This window comes from Podarcis liolepis (genome assembly GCF_965112155.1).
Source record: "Podarcis liolepis genome assembly, chromosome: 11".
Classification (NCBI taxonomy): Eukaryota; Metazoa; Chordata; class Lepidosauria; order Squamata; family Lacertidae; genus Podarcis; species Podarcis liolepis.
The window spans coordinates 38,072,562-38,092,059 of record NC_139565.1 but is presented as its reverse complement, the minus strand read 5'-3'; the positions used below and the strand labels follow the sequence as shown (position 1 = coordinate 38,092,059).

The 19,498-nt window shown below is 41.9% G+C and overlaps 2 protein-coding genes across 9 annotated transcripts in view; both read right to left on the bottom strand.

Moving 5' to 3' along the window:
- Positions 1-5,689, bottom strand: part of CMYA5 (cardiomyopathy associated 5) — a 50,682-nt gene extending 44,993 nt beyond the window's left edge. For 3 of the 6 annotated variants that reach the window (XR_014517054.1, XR_014517055.1, XM_083465106.1), the window contains exon 1: positions 5,084-5,670. Coding sequence is in view for 4 of the 6 variants with exons in the window: in XM_083465106.1 (XP_083321232.1) it covers positions 5,084-5,169 (86 nt within the window). In the remaining 2 variants the exon portion in view is untranslated. Of the gene's footprint in view, positions 1-5,083 lie in introns of all 6 variants that reach the window. The other 3 variants (XM_083465108.1, XM_083465107.1, XM_083465105.1) reach the window with 2 other exon arrangements.
- A 966-nt stretch (positions 5,690-6,655) lies between these two features.
- TENT2 (terminal nucleotidyltransferase 2) overlaps positions 6,656-19,498 on the bottom strand; it is a 34,951-nt gene continuing 22,108 nt past the window's right edge. For all 3 annotated transcript variants that reach the window (XM_083465363.1, XM_083465364.1, XM_083465365.1), the window contains exons 12-15: positions 15,107-15,243; positions 11,601-11,692; positions 10,061-10,140; positions 6,656-8,501 (exon numbers count right to left, since the gene is read on the bottom strand). In XM_083465363.1, coding sequence (XP_083321489.1) covers positions 8,427-8,501; positions 10,061-10,140; positions 11,601-11,692; positions 15,107-15,243 — 384 coding nt within the window. In that variant the 3' untranslated portion in view covers positions 6,656-8,426. The remainder of the gene's footprint in view (positions 8,502-10,060; positions 10,141-11,600; positions 11,693-15,106; positions 15,244-19,498) is intronic.

Sequence of the window (19,498 nt, the reverse complement as noted above, 5' to 3'; positions counted from 1 at the left end):
AACCAGGCAGAGGGCCTTCTCGGTAGTGGCGCCCGCCCTGTGGAACGCCCTCCCACCAGATGTCAAAGAGAAAAACAACTGCCAGACTTTTAGAAGACACCTGAAGGCAGCCCTGTTTAGGGAAGCTTTTACTGTTTAATAGACTATTGTATTTTAATATTCTGTTGGAAGCCACCCAGAGTGGCTGGGGAAACCCAGCCAGATGGGCGTGGTATAAATAATAAATTATTATTATTATACCATGAAAGCAGAGCAAAGCCATTGTGGTTAGTATCCACGTGTAGCCTTATCCTCCATGAATCCCTTTTTAAAGCCACCCATGCTGACAGCCATCTCTACATCTTGGGGAGTGAATTTCCAGCACATCTCCTCAGTTGCACCCAGATTACATTTCACCCTGGATCTGATCTCTTGCACCTAACCTTGGCTTGACCTTGACTTTCTGGGTGCTTTTTGCAACCGCTTGGTAGCACTATGTGAGAGCCAAAGTCTTCTGTGGATTCTGTTGGGATGTGGCTGGCAAGCTCTACGGTATGTGGCCTTGAAGACGAAGCTCTGGCTATGGCTCAAGCTTTGTTTTAAACCAGTGGGTATTGCCCCCTTGATATTGAGGGACGATTTCCAATCATCGTGGGAAAGGGAGGTCATTAACGAGGTTCAGTCCTGCGGATTGTCTCACCTTTACTTTGAGTCTATGACGTACAATCAAGCTAGAGCTGTGATCTCCCGGAGACTGAGTGACATTGCCAGACAAGAGGACATAGCCCAGGTAAAACCAGGGATGTTCCTAGAGGACCAGATCTATCGGACCATACCAGCCCCCTACCTTGCAGAAATCCACTATGTGGAATACCGCAGACTTCTTACAGCGGCTAGATTAAGTATCCTTGACTCTGCGATATTGTGGGGAAGGTACAGGGGAGTACCATACGCCCAGAGAACCTGTCATTGTGCCATGGGTGTGGTTGAGTCAACTGAACACATTCTCTTGACTTGCCCTTCTTATGCAGAGCTTAGACAAAATTTTATAGACCCACTCCTATGTCAATTTAGCTCCCTACCCGGAGAAAACCAGGTTTTACACTTGCTGAATAATGTCGCTAGAGCTATACCTTCCTTGGTGGCCAAATTTCTTTTTTTAGCTTTTAAGCGTCGCAAGACTATAATTGACTGTATTGATATGGGGCTATCTGTTTAGCCCATTTTAGTGTTGGCTAAGTTCTAAAATCTTCCTGGATGTTTTAACTGTGTATTGACAAATGTACTTTTTTCTGACTGACGGTCGAATAAAAGGTTGATGATGATGATGATGATGATGGATTCTGTTGGGATGTGGGCCTGCTCTGAATGGGGGTGTAACCCTTCTGGAGGAGGGGGCACCTAGCTTGGTGGTGCTTCTAGGTCCATTCCTGTAGCTTGAGACTCAAAGAGCCTGGGTGACACTGAGTGTCTTCTCTATCAGCTTTGACTGGAGTCCCAGCTGTGCCCCTATCTGGACAGGGATAGCCTAGCATCTGCAGTCGATGCTCTGGTAACCTCTGGCTGGATTACTGCAATATGTTGTATGTGGGGCAGCCTTTGAAGATGGTTTGGAAGCTGCAACTGGTGCAGAATTCAGTGGCCAGATTGTTGACTGGGGAAGGATAACCTGAACATATAAACACCAATTCTGGCATGACTGCACTGGTTACCAATTTGGTGCCCAGGCTGAATTCAAAGTGCTGTTTTTGACATATAAAGCCTCATGCAGCTCAGGACCTCAATACCTCAAGGATCCGCTCTCCCCACGTGAACCAAACTGGACCCTGCAAGTGTCATCTAAGGCCCTTTTCCATGTGGCCCCTTCACTGGAGACCCACACTGTGGTAACAAAAGAATGGGCCCTTTCTGTGGTGGCTCCCTGCATCTGGGGTTGCTGTCCCCAGAGAGGCTTACCTGCCAACCTAGCAGTTCGAAAGCATCCCAGTGCAAGTAGATAAATAGGTACGCTGAGGCGGAGAGGTAAACGGCGTTTCTGTGTGCTCTGGTTTACATCACTGTGTTCTGTTGTGTTACAAGTGGTTTAGTCATGCTGGCCACATGACCCAGAAAGTTATCTGTGGACAAACGCCAGCTCCCTCGGCCTGAAAGTGAGATGAGCACCGCACCCCATAGTCACCTTTGACTGGACCTAATCGTACAGGGGTCCTTTACCTTTACTTTTTTTTTTTTACCTGGCACCATCTCTGTCTTATTTTAGACACCAGGCAAAAACCTTCAGTGGTTTGGGCTCTTAATTTCAATGGTTTTGAGTGCCTGTGGTCTCTTTTAGTGGGGGAATATAGTGTAATTTCCTCCTCTCTTCCCCACTATGCAATCTGCATTTTAAAAACCCCTGTTATTTGTGTTTTGACATCATTGCTTTAGAAGCGCTGATCTTGGCAGCTGCCTCCCATAAAATGTAGTTCTGCCCTCAGCACAGCAGCTGGCACAACTGGGTCATAAGTACACTTTGAGTGCTTGAGAGAGAGAAAGGGCAAGACAACTTCACTTTCTGCTCCCACTTCCCTAATCCAGCTTGCTCTCGTGCTGAAGATGAATTTGCAGCTACATTTTTAAAAACCACTAATGCTACAGCCACCCTCACTTCAGGGCGCAGCGTAAGAGATCATTTGGGCGAGTTCCCAGAGACAGGCAACACATTTATCAAGTCACGTTAGTCATTTCCATTAATCACATTCCCATTCTTCTTCAGAAGCAACACACACAGAGAATCCATTTGGCTAATTAAACTACGTGTAAGTAATGCAAAGCCATTTATCCTTGCTATATTAATCAGTGGCATAGTGGTACATGCTGAGGTGCAGGAGCCGATCATGACAGCTCCCATAACTGCACTGCTAAGAAAAGTCTGCAAATGCAGGCAATTGTATTAATCAATTATTAGAGATATGTGCACACAACAGAGAGCACCAGGACATGTAAGCACCATGCATATAAGTATCAGGGTGGTTGCAATTGTATGCGCCGTTCAACCCAGAAATGATTGCGCACCAACAAATTATCTTCGGCCCAGATGAAATGCAGCGTTTACCCTTTAATTAAAAAGGCAAACCATCTCGCAAAGGTGTGTTGCCATTTAAATGGCTAGCATGAAGAAATAGGGACCCCATCAAAGAAAACAAAAGAAGTATCCAGCCTTAACTTAATGGGTTTCCTACAAAAAGGGTAAATGAAGATTTAATGGCTGGGGGAATATGGCCTGGCATTTTGATGCCAATGATATCCTGTGGGGACTTTCTACAAGAGGATCCATCACACAATAAAACGTCCATCTGAAACCACCTCCAGTATTAAATCTACCTTGCCCCAGGGGAATTTCAGGAGAACAAAGCTGAGCTGCAAATTCAGCCTCAGGAAATTCTTCACACAGTGCCGTAAATGAGCTACGGTATTTGCTACCATAAAAAAATAGTGGTGGGTCTCCAGTGTGGACAGTTTTTAAAGGGGATTAGACAAAACTAGAGGATAAGGTTATCAATAGTTATTCACCATGCTTATATGCTACCTCCAGTAGCAGCAATATGTCTCTGAATACCAGTCACTGAGGAGCGTGAGGAGGACAGAGTTATGACACCCAGACCCTGATTGTGGGATTCTTATAGGCATCTGGTTAGCTGTTATGGGAAACAGAATGGTGGACAAGATTTGGCTTTGGTCTGGTCCAGCAAGACTCCTCTTATGTTATTTAGGAGGGCAGATGGACCAAATTGGAGCTGCATAATACCTGTTCTGCCTTTGTAAGAACTTGATCATTTAGTGTGGCAACACCCTGCCTATTGAGATCAAGTAGGCACCTTCAGTTGGTGCCTGATAAAAAGATTCCCAGATGCATAGAAAGTTGAGTTGATTTTAATCTGCTTTTATATTTTAACTTTTGTAGGTTTTAAAGTACGGTTGTGAATTTCCCCTCAATTTTATCGTTTTGTCTTTCTGTAAACCACTTTGAGGGTTTTCACAATCAATTTTAGGAAACAAACAAACCGATCTGTGGCATGACGACTTTGGGGGAACCAGTTTTTGCCGCTAGAGGTTTCCCTCTTTTAAAAGCAAGATGTCTTCTTCTTTTATTATTATTAAATCTAGGTAGGGCAAACCAGTTGTGCAGGTAAGGCAGTGATCTAGTAGCCCACCCACCCACCCACCAGCATGCTGGCTAGGGCTCTGTCTCCATGGGGGACAGCTCCAGGGAGAGGAGAAAAGGACAATTCAATAACCAAGTGACAGCAGATCTTGAGCCAAAGCAGCAAGACAAGGCTCCCTGTACTACCAAGTCTTCACCTCCAGCAGTTCAGACCTCCCTGGTTTCAGTGTGAGTTTCTATTTTGTAGTCAAAATGGGCTTATTGCTACAAAGTCCTGAACCAGAAACTGGGAACCATCATTGGAAACTTTTCTGGCTAGGAATCTTCCTTAACTATATACGTACATCTGCTACTGCTTTTGGGGTGCCCTTTCCATTCATCTATTGGGTGCAGAGCTGAAATCCCCCCATTTTTAGGAGCCCTGTGCTGTCAGACCAAGCAACAAGCCATGCCGAAAGTACATGAAGCCCAAACGGCCTGTAGCCTCCAAACACAAACTGAGTCACAACCACCACTCATTTCCACACACACACACCCCGCAAGCAATCGATTCTTTAATTAAAGTTCTCCCCCACCTCTCATTGCACCGTGGGTTATGGCGTTTTTAAAAGAATAAAGGACTCGTCCGCTTCACTTACACACACACACCCTGAGAGTAATGGAGATTGATATGCAGTGACGAGCCAGCTCGGAAGGAGCAGGAGGAGATGCCAATCCAACTGGCACAACGCAGGATCTTTAAATAGAAAATGCCTTTTGCACACAGGCCAGGCACTTTCAGAATCACAACCAGCTGCATTCAGAATCGTCAGAAAGCTCCCCCTCATCCTCAAAACTTTCATCTCCTTTTTGATGCCACACGGCATTTGCACAAAGGCACTTCTCCCCGTTTCAGTTCTCCAGAACTTCTTGACAGCCTGTAAGTAGGCTGCAGAGTCTCATTTTTGAAAGGTATCGTACCTGTTTGGCTCATATTCATCCTCCTCTTCATCTTCCATGGAGACGTCAGGTGATCCGTCAGACTCATAGTTGCAGTCGGTCTCCATTTTGTCCCCCAGGTCACTTTCCCTAGCTGTGTTTATCCCCCTCTACTCAATGCTCTCCAGGGTTGCCCGAAGCAAACTGTCATCCACAGCAGCTCGGCTCTCCTGACTCAGGAAAGTCTTTAAATAGAACGACGGAAAGTTGAAACATCAAACCGCTGCTGCCACCTTGGACTGGCCACTGGGTCCTAACACCACCTTGTTTCCAGGGCCAGCAAATAGGTGGCTGGCCTGCAAATTAGTGGCCTTGATCTATCTATGGCTTCCTGGGCCAGAGCTCAGGCAGGCCTAACCACCTGTGGCTCTGAATGCAGATAGGTCTTCCCCTGCAGCATCCAGACAGTCCAGGAGGCTACTATCACATTCTCTCTTGCTGGATCAAGACATATTTGTTTCTTATCATATTCACATCATGTTTTCCCTCTGAGGAGTTCAAGATGGTCTCTCCCTTCCTGTTGTATCCTCACAAGAAGCCTATGAGGGAGATTATGCTGAGAGTCTGTGACCGACTCAAGGTCACCCAGTGAGCTATGAATTGCCATTTATACTTTGTGTTATGTAAGAACTTTTCGCATGTGCTCTCTTGTCTATATGCAGCACATGCTCTCATACACACACAAAAGTACAGGGGCACAGGATTCTCAAGAAATGTTACTGTCCAGACGTGGAATCAAGTAACAGAAGGAGGTCCATCAGCATCCATGTTTGCTCATTCGCTCTTTACCCTTCCCATTGAGTCGCCTCAGTTCTGAAGCAGAAGGACCTCAGCTTAGCAGTAGAACATTTGGCCTTGCAGGCAGGAGGTCCCAAAATCAATCCCAAAGTCTACCATCAGGGCTGGGAAAATATGAGCTTACCACATGGCAGAACTGAAATGGTTTCTTCTTGTCATCAACTTTGGTTAGTCTATAGATTTATAAACTGTACAAAAAGTGACATTCTATTATTATTATTATTATTAGTAGTAGTAGTAGTAGTAGTAGTATACCCAAAGGTCTCAGGGTAGTTGCAATATAAAAACACAATATAAAAGCACAAAAGCAATTGAATAACACCCCCACCCCATTCCAGCACATTTTAAAAAGGGCATTATCTTGGGATCATTGCTGAAAATGTTCTGTCTTGTGTCTATCAACCTAACTCCTCCTGATGAGTACCCAAGCAGGGCTCCCACAGAGGCAGAGAGAGAGAGGTGATCTGAGTGATTCACACCATTGGCACATGCAACCCACTATCAATGCAACATGGAGCCCAGCCACCAAGAAACTGGTGTTTGTGAGTGTGTGTAGCAGTAGCAGCAGCAACAACATGTAAACTGTGTCCCAGAACATACTTCTAGCCCATCATATTAGGGCTAGCCCCATAAGTCGTGTGCAAGGCTAAAAAGTTTAAATCCAAATTTCTTCACATCACTGAGATTCATAAAGCACTCTTCACAATACTACGAGGCTACACAATAAGAGCCGAGAAGCGGATTGAAAGAAAAAGGTGAAATATACAAAAGATAGCTTTATTTTCAATACAGAAACTTTATTCCACTTGACACAATAAAAATATTAAACTTAGAGGGGAAAGGAAGTTCGACATCAGTGAAAAGTAAACATTTGTTAACATATGAATTGGACTGCAATAAATATAAGAGGCACAAATTGTGCAACAGCAGATCTAAAATAAGTCTCATACTTCTTGGGGGGAAAGTTAAAATTTAAGTTTTCTTAAATCCTGATTTATATAGCAGCTGACCAACATACAAATATTTACACAAAAATAGAAACAAATTAAAACAACAACAACTTGGCTTATCGTAGCAGCTATTTTTCGCAGTTGTCACTACTTTATATATATATGGAAAGAAAACGGTAGGAGAGGGCTCAACTCATGGCAGCTCCACAATTTACAACAGAGCAGTGGGATGGGTGTATGAGGAAGTGAAAAGAACGTATGCTTCCTTACACTGCTCTTGTGGCGCAGGAAACTGGGGAGGGGGTTGTACAAGCCACGGTACCATCCTTGTAGGATCCATATATCACAATGGAAGTGCAGTTAAGAGGAAGTACAATTCTCCCTTGCGTTTCCTTTCCCTCTGCTTCATTGTAATGTTCAACGCCACCCTCAGTCTGCAGTGAGCATCAAGCAACATAGAGCAGTCTGCCATAAAAAAAAATCTTACCTGCAGTGCCTGTAGATCAAGTAGGAACACAGAGCCCACTGACCATTCCTAATGGCAGGCAAACTGCCTGACAACATCCTGATTTTTTGCAGCCCCAGGATGGCCGGAAACACACAAAATGCTTTTCAAACCCAAGGGGCTGCCATACATGGATGGCAGGCTGCATTCAGCTCAGCATGTCACACATTATGCAAGCCTAACAGATGATTCAACTGCCTTGAAGTTATTCTGCTGCTTTAAAATTCCAGTAAAGAATTCAACCCCCAGAAATTCTCGCTGAGGTGGCAAACCTGCTGCATGAGTTGTGCCACTTCAGACTGCAGTGGGGGGGGGGGCTCACAACTTGAACAGGCTCTTCCATTTAACGAAATTCCTTCCACACAGGAAGCTGCAAGTCAGGAAAGGTTTTAACCTGGCCTCCTTATACCCAGCACCTGGTTTTCAATGTGGAAGGGAATTCTGTTCTATGGAGGAGTAGTCAGTCCTACGCAATCTAAAGTAGCACAAACCAAATACATTTGCGAGCTCATTGAGAATTAAGCCACATCAGCATCATCATTTAGGGTGTAGTTGTTATTTTTTCTTTAAAAGTTGCTGTTTCTTATTACAAGATTATTAAAAGCTGAAAAGAGCCAAGGAGAGCCAAAGTGCATATTGCATTTTGCAGCTGTAAAGCAGGAGCTACTCTCTCTCGTAAGGAAATGTGCACAGTATGCTATACTTTAAAGTCACGGCCTGACTGTCATACATTTCATCTATACATTTCAATATTCCATGTGGCTGAGTCAAACCACTACAACGTAAGTTAACAATAAATCAAACTCCCAACAGATTTGCAAAATTAGTATTACAGCAGTCTCTTTATTGATCACTGATTCAATATGTTTTGGAAAGCCAGTCTTCAAATTGTTAATGCATTTCATGAAGGTTGTATTTAATTCTTACAAAAGTTTCCTTAACAAAATTTTGAAAGAATAATCTCCTCTTTAAAAATAAGATCAGTGGGAAGGGAGGGGGGAAATGCATCCCGGGGTTTCAGTAATGTCTTTTGTGTATTTCAGAATGGTCCACTTAAGGAGAAGGAAGCCAATTATCTTTTCTGTAGAGTTGCTCTTAAAGGTAGTACACAGTTCAAGTCCCTCCTGTCTCTCAATCTCTGCCATGACTATGAAACAGAACAAAATGCAAAAATGAACATACTGGAACATATTAAAGAAAGACAACAAAATTAGTAAGATTCACAACCAAAGTAAGTACAGTGCACAGTGTGCAAGGGGTTGAGTGTGCCATAAGAATTTCCGGCTCTCTTGACAAGCGAATCGTTGCAGGGCCATTTCCTCAAACCACATCCACCTGCCCCACACCGGACAGCATATGTGACATCAAGTGTGGGACAGGTAGAGACACAGCTGTCTTAGTGGGCACTCCGACTGTTTCATGGCAAGCAAGACTTGCTGTCAGTGCTGATCAGCTGACTAGTGGTGACAGCAAGCCCTGGTGATATTGGCTGTGCTGCAAAAGTTTGCAAATGGAACTGCTCATTCAGCCCGGACACTGAGATCCAGCTCCGAGGGCCTTTTGGCTGTCCCCTCATTGCGAGAAGTGAGGTTACAGGGAACCAGGCAGAGGGCCTTCTCGGTAGTCGCGCCCGCTCTGTGGAACGCCCTCCCATCAGATGTCAAGGAAATAAACAACTGTGACTTTTAGAAGACACCTCAAGGCAGCCCTGTATAGGGAAGTTTTTAATGTGTGATGTTTTACTGTGTTTCATGATTAATTTGCTAGAAACCACCCAGAGTGGTTGGGGCAAGCCCATCAGATGGATGGTATATAAATAATAAAGTATTATTATTATTATTTCAACGACCCAAATCACCAGAAGTTGTCATGTTGAATGACTGATGGGCTGGCTGACCCTCCCACCTCCATTGGCCAAAGCCCACTTCCTGCTCCTGCAAGAGGTTTCAAAATATGATTTACATTTATTACAGCTTGAATTAGCTACATAGTGGTACCTCGGGTTACATACGCTTCAGGTTACATACGCTTCAAGTTACAGACTCTGCTAACCCAGAAATAGTACCTCGGGTTAAGAACTTTGCTTCAGGATGAGAACAGAAATTGTGCTCCGGCGGCGCGGCAGCAGCAGGAGGCCCCATTAGCTAAAGTGGTGCTTCAGGTTAAGAACAGTTTCAGGTTACGAACGGACCTCCAGAACGAATTAAGTACGTAACCAGAGGTACCACTGTATAAGTTCCCAGATACTTCATTTTAGAAGTCAAACTAGTTTCCAAGTATGAAACACACGGAAGACAGTACTCTGATCACCGAGGTCATGACATGCGAGTTACAAGCAATCTGGCTACAAAAAGGTCCTATGGCAAGGCTCCTAAGGAGATGCATTTTCCTTCTTTGAACAGCAGGTACATTTGCCTGATTTGAAAGTCCTCTCAATTTCAAAGTCATTTGCCTTTGGAAGTTGCTGTTTGAAAAACATAAGGCCAAAATCCCTTCGGGTGCACAGAAAGAGTTGCACCGTTCTTTGGATTTCAGCCATGGAGGGGGGGAAGAAAGCCAAGGATTAATTGCTTAGAAAAATCAGAGAAGCACAAATATGTCTTGGATCTCAAGTTTCACGGGGGGGGGGGGGGACACAATTTTCTTCAAACAATTATATGTAATCACTTTTTTGTGAAGCTTTATTGGACTGTTGTGCATTTTTACCTTGCGAAATTCATCTAGGATAATGTCAAACTTCTGTTTTTCATGTACCGCTCTAGCTGTGTTTGTTCGATCAAAAGGTTCTGAAAAGGTCAAAAGAGCATTACCAGTGATGTAGCTTTCACTAGGGTTTGTTTGGTGTGTTTTTTTATTCTAAAGCGGCAGTCCTAAAACTATTCACTTAGGAAAAAATACACTGGAATCAACAAAGCTATATGAAAGTATAGGAAGTATGGTGATCTTACATTTACTGTATTTTCTGAGAGAGGGGTAACCAAAGTGAAATATTTTTCCACTGTAGTTTATTTTTTGCATTGCAAGGGCCATAATCTGAGCAAATCACAAAACCCTAGCAATCATGAAGTTGTGTTGAGCCATATGAACATACTCATCTGCAAACTACAATTTCAGTGCACAATTATGTACGCTTATCTTAATGAAACTGATACAAAGGGTTAGATCCACCTTATGGGAGTATTTTTTTCAACTTTAGTAGAAATTATTACTTGAATGAATAAATGAATGCAAATAACAGCTGCATGTTCCTGAGAATCTCCAGGCTTTGCACAATTCTTCAGGATTCTCTTAAATACATACATGTTTAAAGCAATTATCAAAAGGAGAGAACAAGCAAAAGCCACACCAATATGTGAAAAAGAGAACAGACTACACAGCCTCAAGGCAGCTTTTCTGGCATAAGGCAGGCCACTGCTAGGAAAACATTGATTTCTTTATATGATTTTTTACCCACTTTTCACGGCAGCTCTGTAGAGCAGGAATTCTGCAGCTTAGGGACTTCTCTTCCAAGCTGCAACCCTCAGATGTCAGGGGACAGGAGAATTATTCAAGGGCCCCATCCACCCCATAGCATCTGAGGAGGTCTATGGGTAAGGAAGCTATCTTTCAGAGGACTGAGTAACGGTTGTTCCAAGATGAAAAGTATTTAAATGATGGTGAAATATATATCTCACAATACTTAATACACAGCAGGGAATGATTCCATGGATAAATCAGTCTCTATTTTAATTCTCTCTTTGTAAAAACAACAGTAGTAGTGAGAGGCTTTGTAAGAATGGTACAAGCATTAATTGAGTAATGACGTACTGTACTGACAAACTAAACATTGTATCTTTATGCAGTGGGGCTGTTCACACTTAACGCCAAACTATAGTTTAGAGCATGGGTGGTAGATGCTGTGGACTACAACTTCAATCAGCTTCCACTAGTTGTGTTGTAGCCCAACAACATTTGGAGACCACCACATTGGCTACCCCTAGTTTCGACTTATGAAAACAAGCTTTGGGCTTCCATGCACCCATCCTCTGAACATCAATATGCAATTTCTAATCCCCGCGTGCAAAAAACATTCATTAGCCTACTTGGACAAAATAGCAAAGGATGCTTTGCAACAAACCAGAAATTGGCATTGTATTTAAAAAGCCCCAGTACTGCTTAAATGTTCTCAGCTTGCAGAAAAACACTCTTCACTCCAACAGAATATATATGTATAACAGTTAAGTTACATAAAAGCTTCAGAATTTACCTTCTACACAAATGAACTTGTTTCTCCATTCAACACCATCAGGTCTTGGAATGGCCTTGGCTTCACGAACTGAAATCATTTGACTGCTCCAACTAGCAAAGGGAAAACAAATGTAATAAACTTTTACAATTTGGGTTTTTTAAAAAAAGTTATTGTGTAATGATCCTTATTTATTTGGTAAGCACATCACTTTGAAGCAGCTCAGAAGAATGGAAAATAACCTAGAAATGTCACTGTGGCTGTTGCAGGTGGTAGAAATCAGGAAAAGCTGTGCTTGGCTAAAGTTATCAGGGTCACAGGGAAGATATATATAGGACCAGGTAGAAATTTGGAAGATAAGAAACTGGACCTCAGATCTTGGATTCCCCATTTTTGCTAATGACTCCCATTAGCAAAGTTCCAAAAGTGGGGGGGGGGGTGAATGTAGGTCAGTGAAAAGAGAAATATTATAGCATCATTTGGCTTATATCCCAACTTGTCAATAAATTTAAGAAAAAATAAGCTAAAGGAAAGAGTTATGTAACAGAATTAAGCAGATCACAGCAGACAGTAATACCATTCCGCTGCACTCTGAACCAAGCTAACCATTTTTTTTGCAAAATCCATCTGGCTTCTAAAAATCACTGGAAAAAAGCAGTTGCTTTTTCAGCACAACAAAAAAGCCCAAATATTAATAACTGCCTTTTGATATTAAATTATTGAGGCCGATATATGTATACACATGGGGAAATCAAAGACAGAATAACATATTTTGTAATTTCTTCGCTAAGTGGGCACGTAAACACTTCTGGTTTTATGGACACCTCCAAAAAATTTCCAGAACTATTGAAGCTATAAGGGAAGCAATGCAAAAATTATGAAACTGAATGGAAGTCATCGGGTTATCCAATATGGCAATTATATCATAGAATCACAGAGTTGGAAGAGACCACAAGGGCCATCGAGTCCAACCCCCTGCCAAGCAGGAAACACCATCAGAGCACTCCTGACATATGGTTGTCAAGCCTCTGTTTAAAGACCTCCAAAGTAGGAGACTCCACCACACTCCTTGGCAGCAAATTCCACTGTCGAACAGCTCTTACTGTCAGGAAGTTCTTCCTAATGTTTAGGTGGAATCTTCTTTCTTGTAGTTTGGATCCATTGCTCCGTGTCCACTTCTCTGGAGCAGCAGAAAACAACCTTTCTCCCTCCTCTATGTGGCATCCTTTTATATATTTGAACATGGCTATCATATCACCCCTTAACCTCCTCTTCTCCAGGCTAAATATGCCCAGCTCCCTTAGCCGTTCCTCATAAGGCATCGTTTCCAGGCCTTTGACCATTTTGGTTGCCCTCCTCTGGACACGTTCCAGTTTGTCAGTGTCCTTCTTGAACTGTGGTGCCCAGAACTGGACACAGTACTCCAGGTGAGGTCTGACCAGAGCAGAATACAGTGGCACTATTACTTCCCTTGATCTAGATGCTATACTCCTATTGATGCAGCCCAGAATTGCATTGGCTTTTTTAGCTGCCGCGTCACACTGTTGGCTCATGTCAAGTTGGTGGTCAACCAAGACTCCTAGATCCTTTTCACATGTACTGCTCTCAAGCCAGGTTGGGGTGGGGGGAGAGGATTCCAGAACTTTTGTTGGGCAATTATTTCATTGGAAATAATGGCTGCAATGTTTAACCTAAAGGTACCCCACTAAAACATATAAAATACTCACTAGGAGAACCCCCTTCATTATAAAAGGCAAGGAAGAGAGACGAAAGGACGACACATTGCAAGAAACACCACAACCAGGGCAGCAGCAAGACTTATCCCAATAACGGTCCTGGGAGTAGTATAAAATCACCATTCTACACGTAGAGAAGCAAATCTGAATGCCAGTTTGAAAGCTTTTGAAAATTTAAATCCATGTATATGAATTGTGTATGCACTTGATATATCTAATACTATTCATTCTGAGTTGCTGGTCAATCTAAGCTTTGCCACAGGAGGACACAGCAAATCCATACTTATTTTAGTTTTATCTATCAAAATACAGATTAACCATAGGTTGACCTTAAATCTGAACTTGGTAGTCTGTTATGTAACTAAAAAGCAACAGCTTAAAAGTAGGAGTTTTTGAAATGTCCCACTGAGACATTTTAAACAATTTTATACCATGAAAAATTCAAACTAATGGGCAGTTAAGACTCTGCATTATTGTAACACGGAGAAGATTTATGAAAATGTTATTACTGCCTATTTATCTTCCGAAATGTTCCATGTTTCTTAATAAAAGTGCAAGTGCTTCATAAAATTTAAACTTTCCTATTAAGTGGCAAATATTTAAATTTTTATCTAGAGGGATCATTTAATCTTAAACTCCCTCTCACTGGAGATATGCATGACATTTACACCAGTAACTGCTTTGCTACTCATTGGTAGCTGGAAACCTACCACCTTCCCTTAACAGTATAAATGAAATAGGACATTTAAGAATTTTTGCAGTCAGAAGGACTTCAGGAAGCAGATCATTTCCCCACTCCCCTACAGAATATATTTCTAGGATATGTTTAATTTAGCTAGCATTTTCAGTAAAACAGAAGTACAGTTTTTGCTTAAGACATCCACAATTATGTACTAGTCTGTAAAAACAGCATTCACCCAAATTTCGTTGTGCAGAATAAGTGAAGCAAACTTAATCTTGAATTTGTATTTACAAATGGTACTTTTGACAGTGCTTTGCCAATTCTACTGTAAAACTGACTTCCATTCTATTACAGTGCTCAGCAATATTTCATCCTGCTAAACCAGCTGCTACATAGTCCTATGGTGGCATATGTATCTCTGAACAGCAGGTCCATCCCATAGGCAGATCTTGCTCAGTACTTAAATGCACATGGGTACAACTGTGAGGAGGTTTTCCTTTACAGTCGTACATTGGTTTTCAAGCAGCTTAGTTCCTGAACATTTTGGCTCCTGAACGTCACAAACCCCGGAAGTGACTGTTCCAGTTTGTGAACTATTTTTGGAAGCTGAACATCCAACGGGGCTTCCGTGGCCTCTGATTGGCTTCAGGAGCTTCCTGCAGCCATTCAGAAGCCGCGATTTGGTTTTTGAACATTTTGGAAGTCAAACGGATTTCCAGAACGGATTCCGTTCAACTTCCAAGGTACGACTGTATATACAACACCCCCTAACTCCCTTTTGGTAAACTATGAACTGCAGACTGCCAAATTATTTGTGATCTAAGTCCAAGTACTCTCCCACTGATTTATTAACTTTTCTTAGCTTGTGCTGTACATTTTTAACCTCCCTTTCCATGTAAACCATTAAGCCACCCAGCCTTAACCTCTCACTATGTGCATTTTTACACATGGGCATGTTTTTAAAAATTCAAAAGGAAAGCATTCCCTACCAAATGGAAATACAAGACCTTTTAGTTCATTTGTAAATTGCAACCAGTGCAGAACCAATTAGAACCACCAGAGCAAAGTAGGCAGATTAGGCTTCATTAAGTGACAAGCTGATCACTCACTCAAATTCTGTAGCATAGTATTTCAGGAAGCCCAGCAACAGGTCTCCAAGCGTTGACTGGTTTTTTGAAAGGTAAGGAGGAATGGTGCATGGGGCTCGATGCACAAGGTGCAGCTGCATAGTAGGATCAAAAGATTCCTGTAAAAACAATAAGAGACAGAGAGACTGATGCTTAATGTGTCTGGGTTCTGGTGCTATAATCTGTTAATATGTTACTGAACATGCAAAAAAAAATGAGGCCAAATAAGTCCAATTCAACCTGTAGTACTCACTTCCAACTAACATGCAGTTTGGAACAATCAGAGAGACTTGAAAAACTCAAACTTAAATTGCAATTTTTAAAAAAGAAATCCAGATCTGAGCATATTATTGTCAGCTTATTTTCAAAACATCATGTTTGACTGTCCAATGGGAAAACCAGACTGCATCAGCATTAGAAGAAGAGCCAGACGCTGAAAAATATAACTCTGGTAACTGGAGGATCAGCTTCCTAGCCTCAGACAGATTCTCTCTCATCCATCCCAAGCACAAAGCTAACATCTGCAAGGAATGCCCCTCCCTGACTCTTTTGAGTGCTCCTCTGTCTGTATCTTGCATATAAATGTTCTCATCTGTAATACAAAGGAATGCCACCTCAGCATATATCCTTCTATTTTGCTGATTTGCAGCATGCAAGGAAGTTGGTTTTAAACTCTATCAGGTAATTAAAAGATGCCCATTAAAATGAAGGCACAAGGAATGGTGCAAAGCTTTTGCTTGCTAAACATAGGAGCAAGTGTTTTGGAGAGAAGAGAATGTTAGACATGGACCAAGGAGATCTGAGTTCCTGTCCCAATCAGCCATGAAGGTCAGTAGGTGGCCCTGAACAAGTTACCATCTCTCAGCATATATTTACTTCCTACAGTTGTTGGGCTACAGTGGGAAATTGTTGGGTACACAAGCCTGAGCAGCCTTGAGTTCCAGTTGCCTCACCTCAAAAAGAATACCGTAGAATTCAGAAAAGGGCAACCAAACTTATCAAGGGAAGGGAGCAACTCCCCAGGAGGAAAAACTTGCAACATTTGGAGCTTTTTAGTTTTGAGAAAAGGCGAGTAAGGAGGCAACGTGATAGAAGAGTATAGAATTATGCATGGCATGGAGAAACACTAGGACTAGCGGATTTGCATTGAAGCTGAATGTTGGAAGATTCCAGGCAGATAGAAGAAAGTACTTCTTCACACAGTGCAGTTCAACTGTGGAACTTGCTTCCACAGAAGGCAGTGACGGTTGCCAGCTTGGGGTTTTAAAGAAGATTAGAAAAAAATCATGGCAGATAAGGCTATCCAAGGCTGCAAGGCACAATGGCTATGCTCTTCCTCCACAGTCAGAGGCAGTTTGTTTCTGAATACCAGCTGTTGGAAACCGTAAGAGGGAAGAACGTTCCTGTGATCAGGTCTTGCTTGCAGCTGGTGGGCCACTGTAAGAACAGGATGCTGGACAAGACGGGCCATTGGTGTGATCCAGCAGGCTGTTTTTTATTGATGGAACGGCGGAATGCAAATGTACAAATTTGCCCCTATAGCTTGACTCCAAAACTGGAGCCCTAATATTAGAAATGTGTGTTGAAAGTTTGACAAAATTATACAAAATACTCAACATGCTGGCAGCCATAAGGAGGGAGAGGATGACAAAGGGTATCTTCTTACTGACAGGGCTAACTTTCTGTGTTGCTTTAACACAGGCCTTGCTAGGGTTTTACTGAAAAAGGTGAGAGGATAGTACAGTACCCAGCCTTTCCCCCACTCTAACAAACCCAAACTGCATAGAGTAGATAAGGTGCATTAAGCAGGAAAGTTCATCAACGCTATTGCACATTGACAAAGTAAAGTAAAACCATGTTATTCATTCTAGATGCAAAAGACTTAGAAATATTTATTTTGTTTGCCCTCAAAGTTTTCAAATGAGGTCCATCACTAATCACATCTTACAACAGGAGAACTATAGCTAGGAGTACCAGCTGAAGCCCAGGCACAGACAGTATGCATGATGGGACTTAAATGCAGGTCTCATAACTTTGGGAGGATTATTGCCTTGATAACCTTCTTGTTGGGCTCCCCAAGAGCATTTAAGACAGCCATTGTGGGAGCAGGATGTTTGACTAACTGGAACTTTGTCTGGATCCATAGGGCTTTTCTTACATTCCTATCATGTACCAGAAATTTAGCGAAGTTAGGAAGTGATAAAACTCTACTTAAATACTTGCCAGAAAAATGCAGTTACATCTGGTAATTCCCAGAGGTACACAAAAGTAACCAGAAATAGAAATGTAGTCCTTATATAAGGATTTACAAGTTTCCCAAGATCTGTGGGTGAAATCCAGTTGTGCCCATACATAAAACAGATTTCCACAATGAGACTTCTCCTTCCTCCCCAACCCTCTGTAGCTCTCCTTCTCCTCTGGAGAGTTGGGGGACCCTCTGGAGAAGATGGGGAACACAGGGAGAAGAGTGGGGAGGCAAATTCTACTGGCACAGTTCTGAATATCACTGTTACATTTAACTAAACCTAAAAAAGACTTCAATGCTTCTTGTTTTCTGTAAAACTAACTGTTAAGTTAAGCCCATAGGAGAAAAAACAAACTGCCCATGATAATGGCATGCACCCAGAGCCTCACAATACACATGATTGCATATTAACTCAAAGTGCACTAGTGCAAGGCAAATGTTTCAGAATCAGTACATGTCAAGCAATGCAGTCTGCTAAACACTTATTTTTCTGTACACTATAACGGAAATGAGCCTCAAGCTCACATCTGCCTTCACTCCAAACTGCTTCTCTGAGCAGAATATAATGCCTGGTACAAAACCATGTTTACCTGGGATCTTCCTGAAACTGCTCTAAAGGGTAGTGACACAAGAAGCAGGAGCCTGAGACCAACTCCCCCTTTCATACTGAACCTTTTTGTTTTTAAAAACCGCTTTACAGTGGTACCTCGGGTTACATACGCTTCAGGTTACAGATTCCAGTAACCCAGAAATAGTACCTCGGGTTAAGAACTTTGCTTCTCTTGGGCATTGTCGGCCAATTGGTGTCAAAGAGGGACAGAACGTTCTTTATGTATGCTACAACGGCAGCAAGAATACTTATAGCAAAGTACTGGAAGACACAAGATCTACCCACCTTGGAAGAGTGGCAGATGAAGGTGATTGACTACATGGGACTGGCTGAAATGACTGACAGAATCCAAGACCAGGGGAAAGAGACGGCGGAAGAAGATTGGAAGAAATTTAAAATTTATCTTAAAAAATATTGCAAAATTAATGAATGTTAAAATGTTGTGGTTACATAAAGTAAGGGATTACAGCTATAAAAAATTAAGTAACAGAAAAGAAAAGGAAAAAATTGGATAAAATTAAGGGGAAGGATTTGCTGAAATAATTTTGGGAATTGGAACGCAGAAAGGGGAGGTATGGGGAAGTCGATGAAGTAAGTTTAAGAAAAAAGGAGTTGAAATTATACGTGTTTGTTTGTTACTGTATGTATATTTTTCTACTGTGTATTGTATGTGTTTTTAAAAATTTGTGAAAACTTAATAAATATTTATTTAAAAAAAAAGAACTTTGCTTCAGGTTGAGAACAGAAATTGCACAACGGTGGCGCGGTGGCAGCGGGAGGCCTCATTAGCTAAAGTGGTGCTTCAGGTTAAGAACAGTTTCAGGTTAAGAACGAACCTCCAGAACGAATTAAGTACGTAACCAGAGGTACCACTGTATTCACTAATTTTGTAATGCAAGTATCAGCTCAATGACACAGCAGGTATATAACCCAAACCTTCTGACTACCTGAAACTTACTAATCGGGTGTTTATCACATTCTGGCACATATTCATCTGGTATGTGTATTCCAAAATCTCACTCAGTGCTCAACTGTAGTTGTGGGCCCTTGATTGTACAGTATATGTAAAAGAAACCACTACCACAAAGTATCACACCCTAAATAGCCAACATGCGGTGAAAAGAAACAAGAAGAATGGGAAGTTGTGCTTAACTTGGATACAAATTGCATCTTGTCACTAGGCTTTGTATAAATGCTATTTTTTTCTTATTTATTAAAACATAACATTGTGTAAGCGAACCTTGGAACACCACTTGGCCATTGAAGGGCAAGATATACAATTTTAGAAATAAAGCACATGATTAGGAGCTGCACCAATACATTGGCCACAACTCCCATTCATTTCAATGGAAACTGAACAGAAAATAATGTAGCCAGGTTATGCTCATAGGCAACAGTGTTTAAAAATAGGAATTTTAAGTTACACAGTAAAGTGTAACCATACAAGTGTGTGGTACTAGCTACACTTAACTGATATGTGAAAGTCAATTAAGCATTAAAAAACTGAATTTTACAAAGT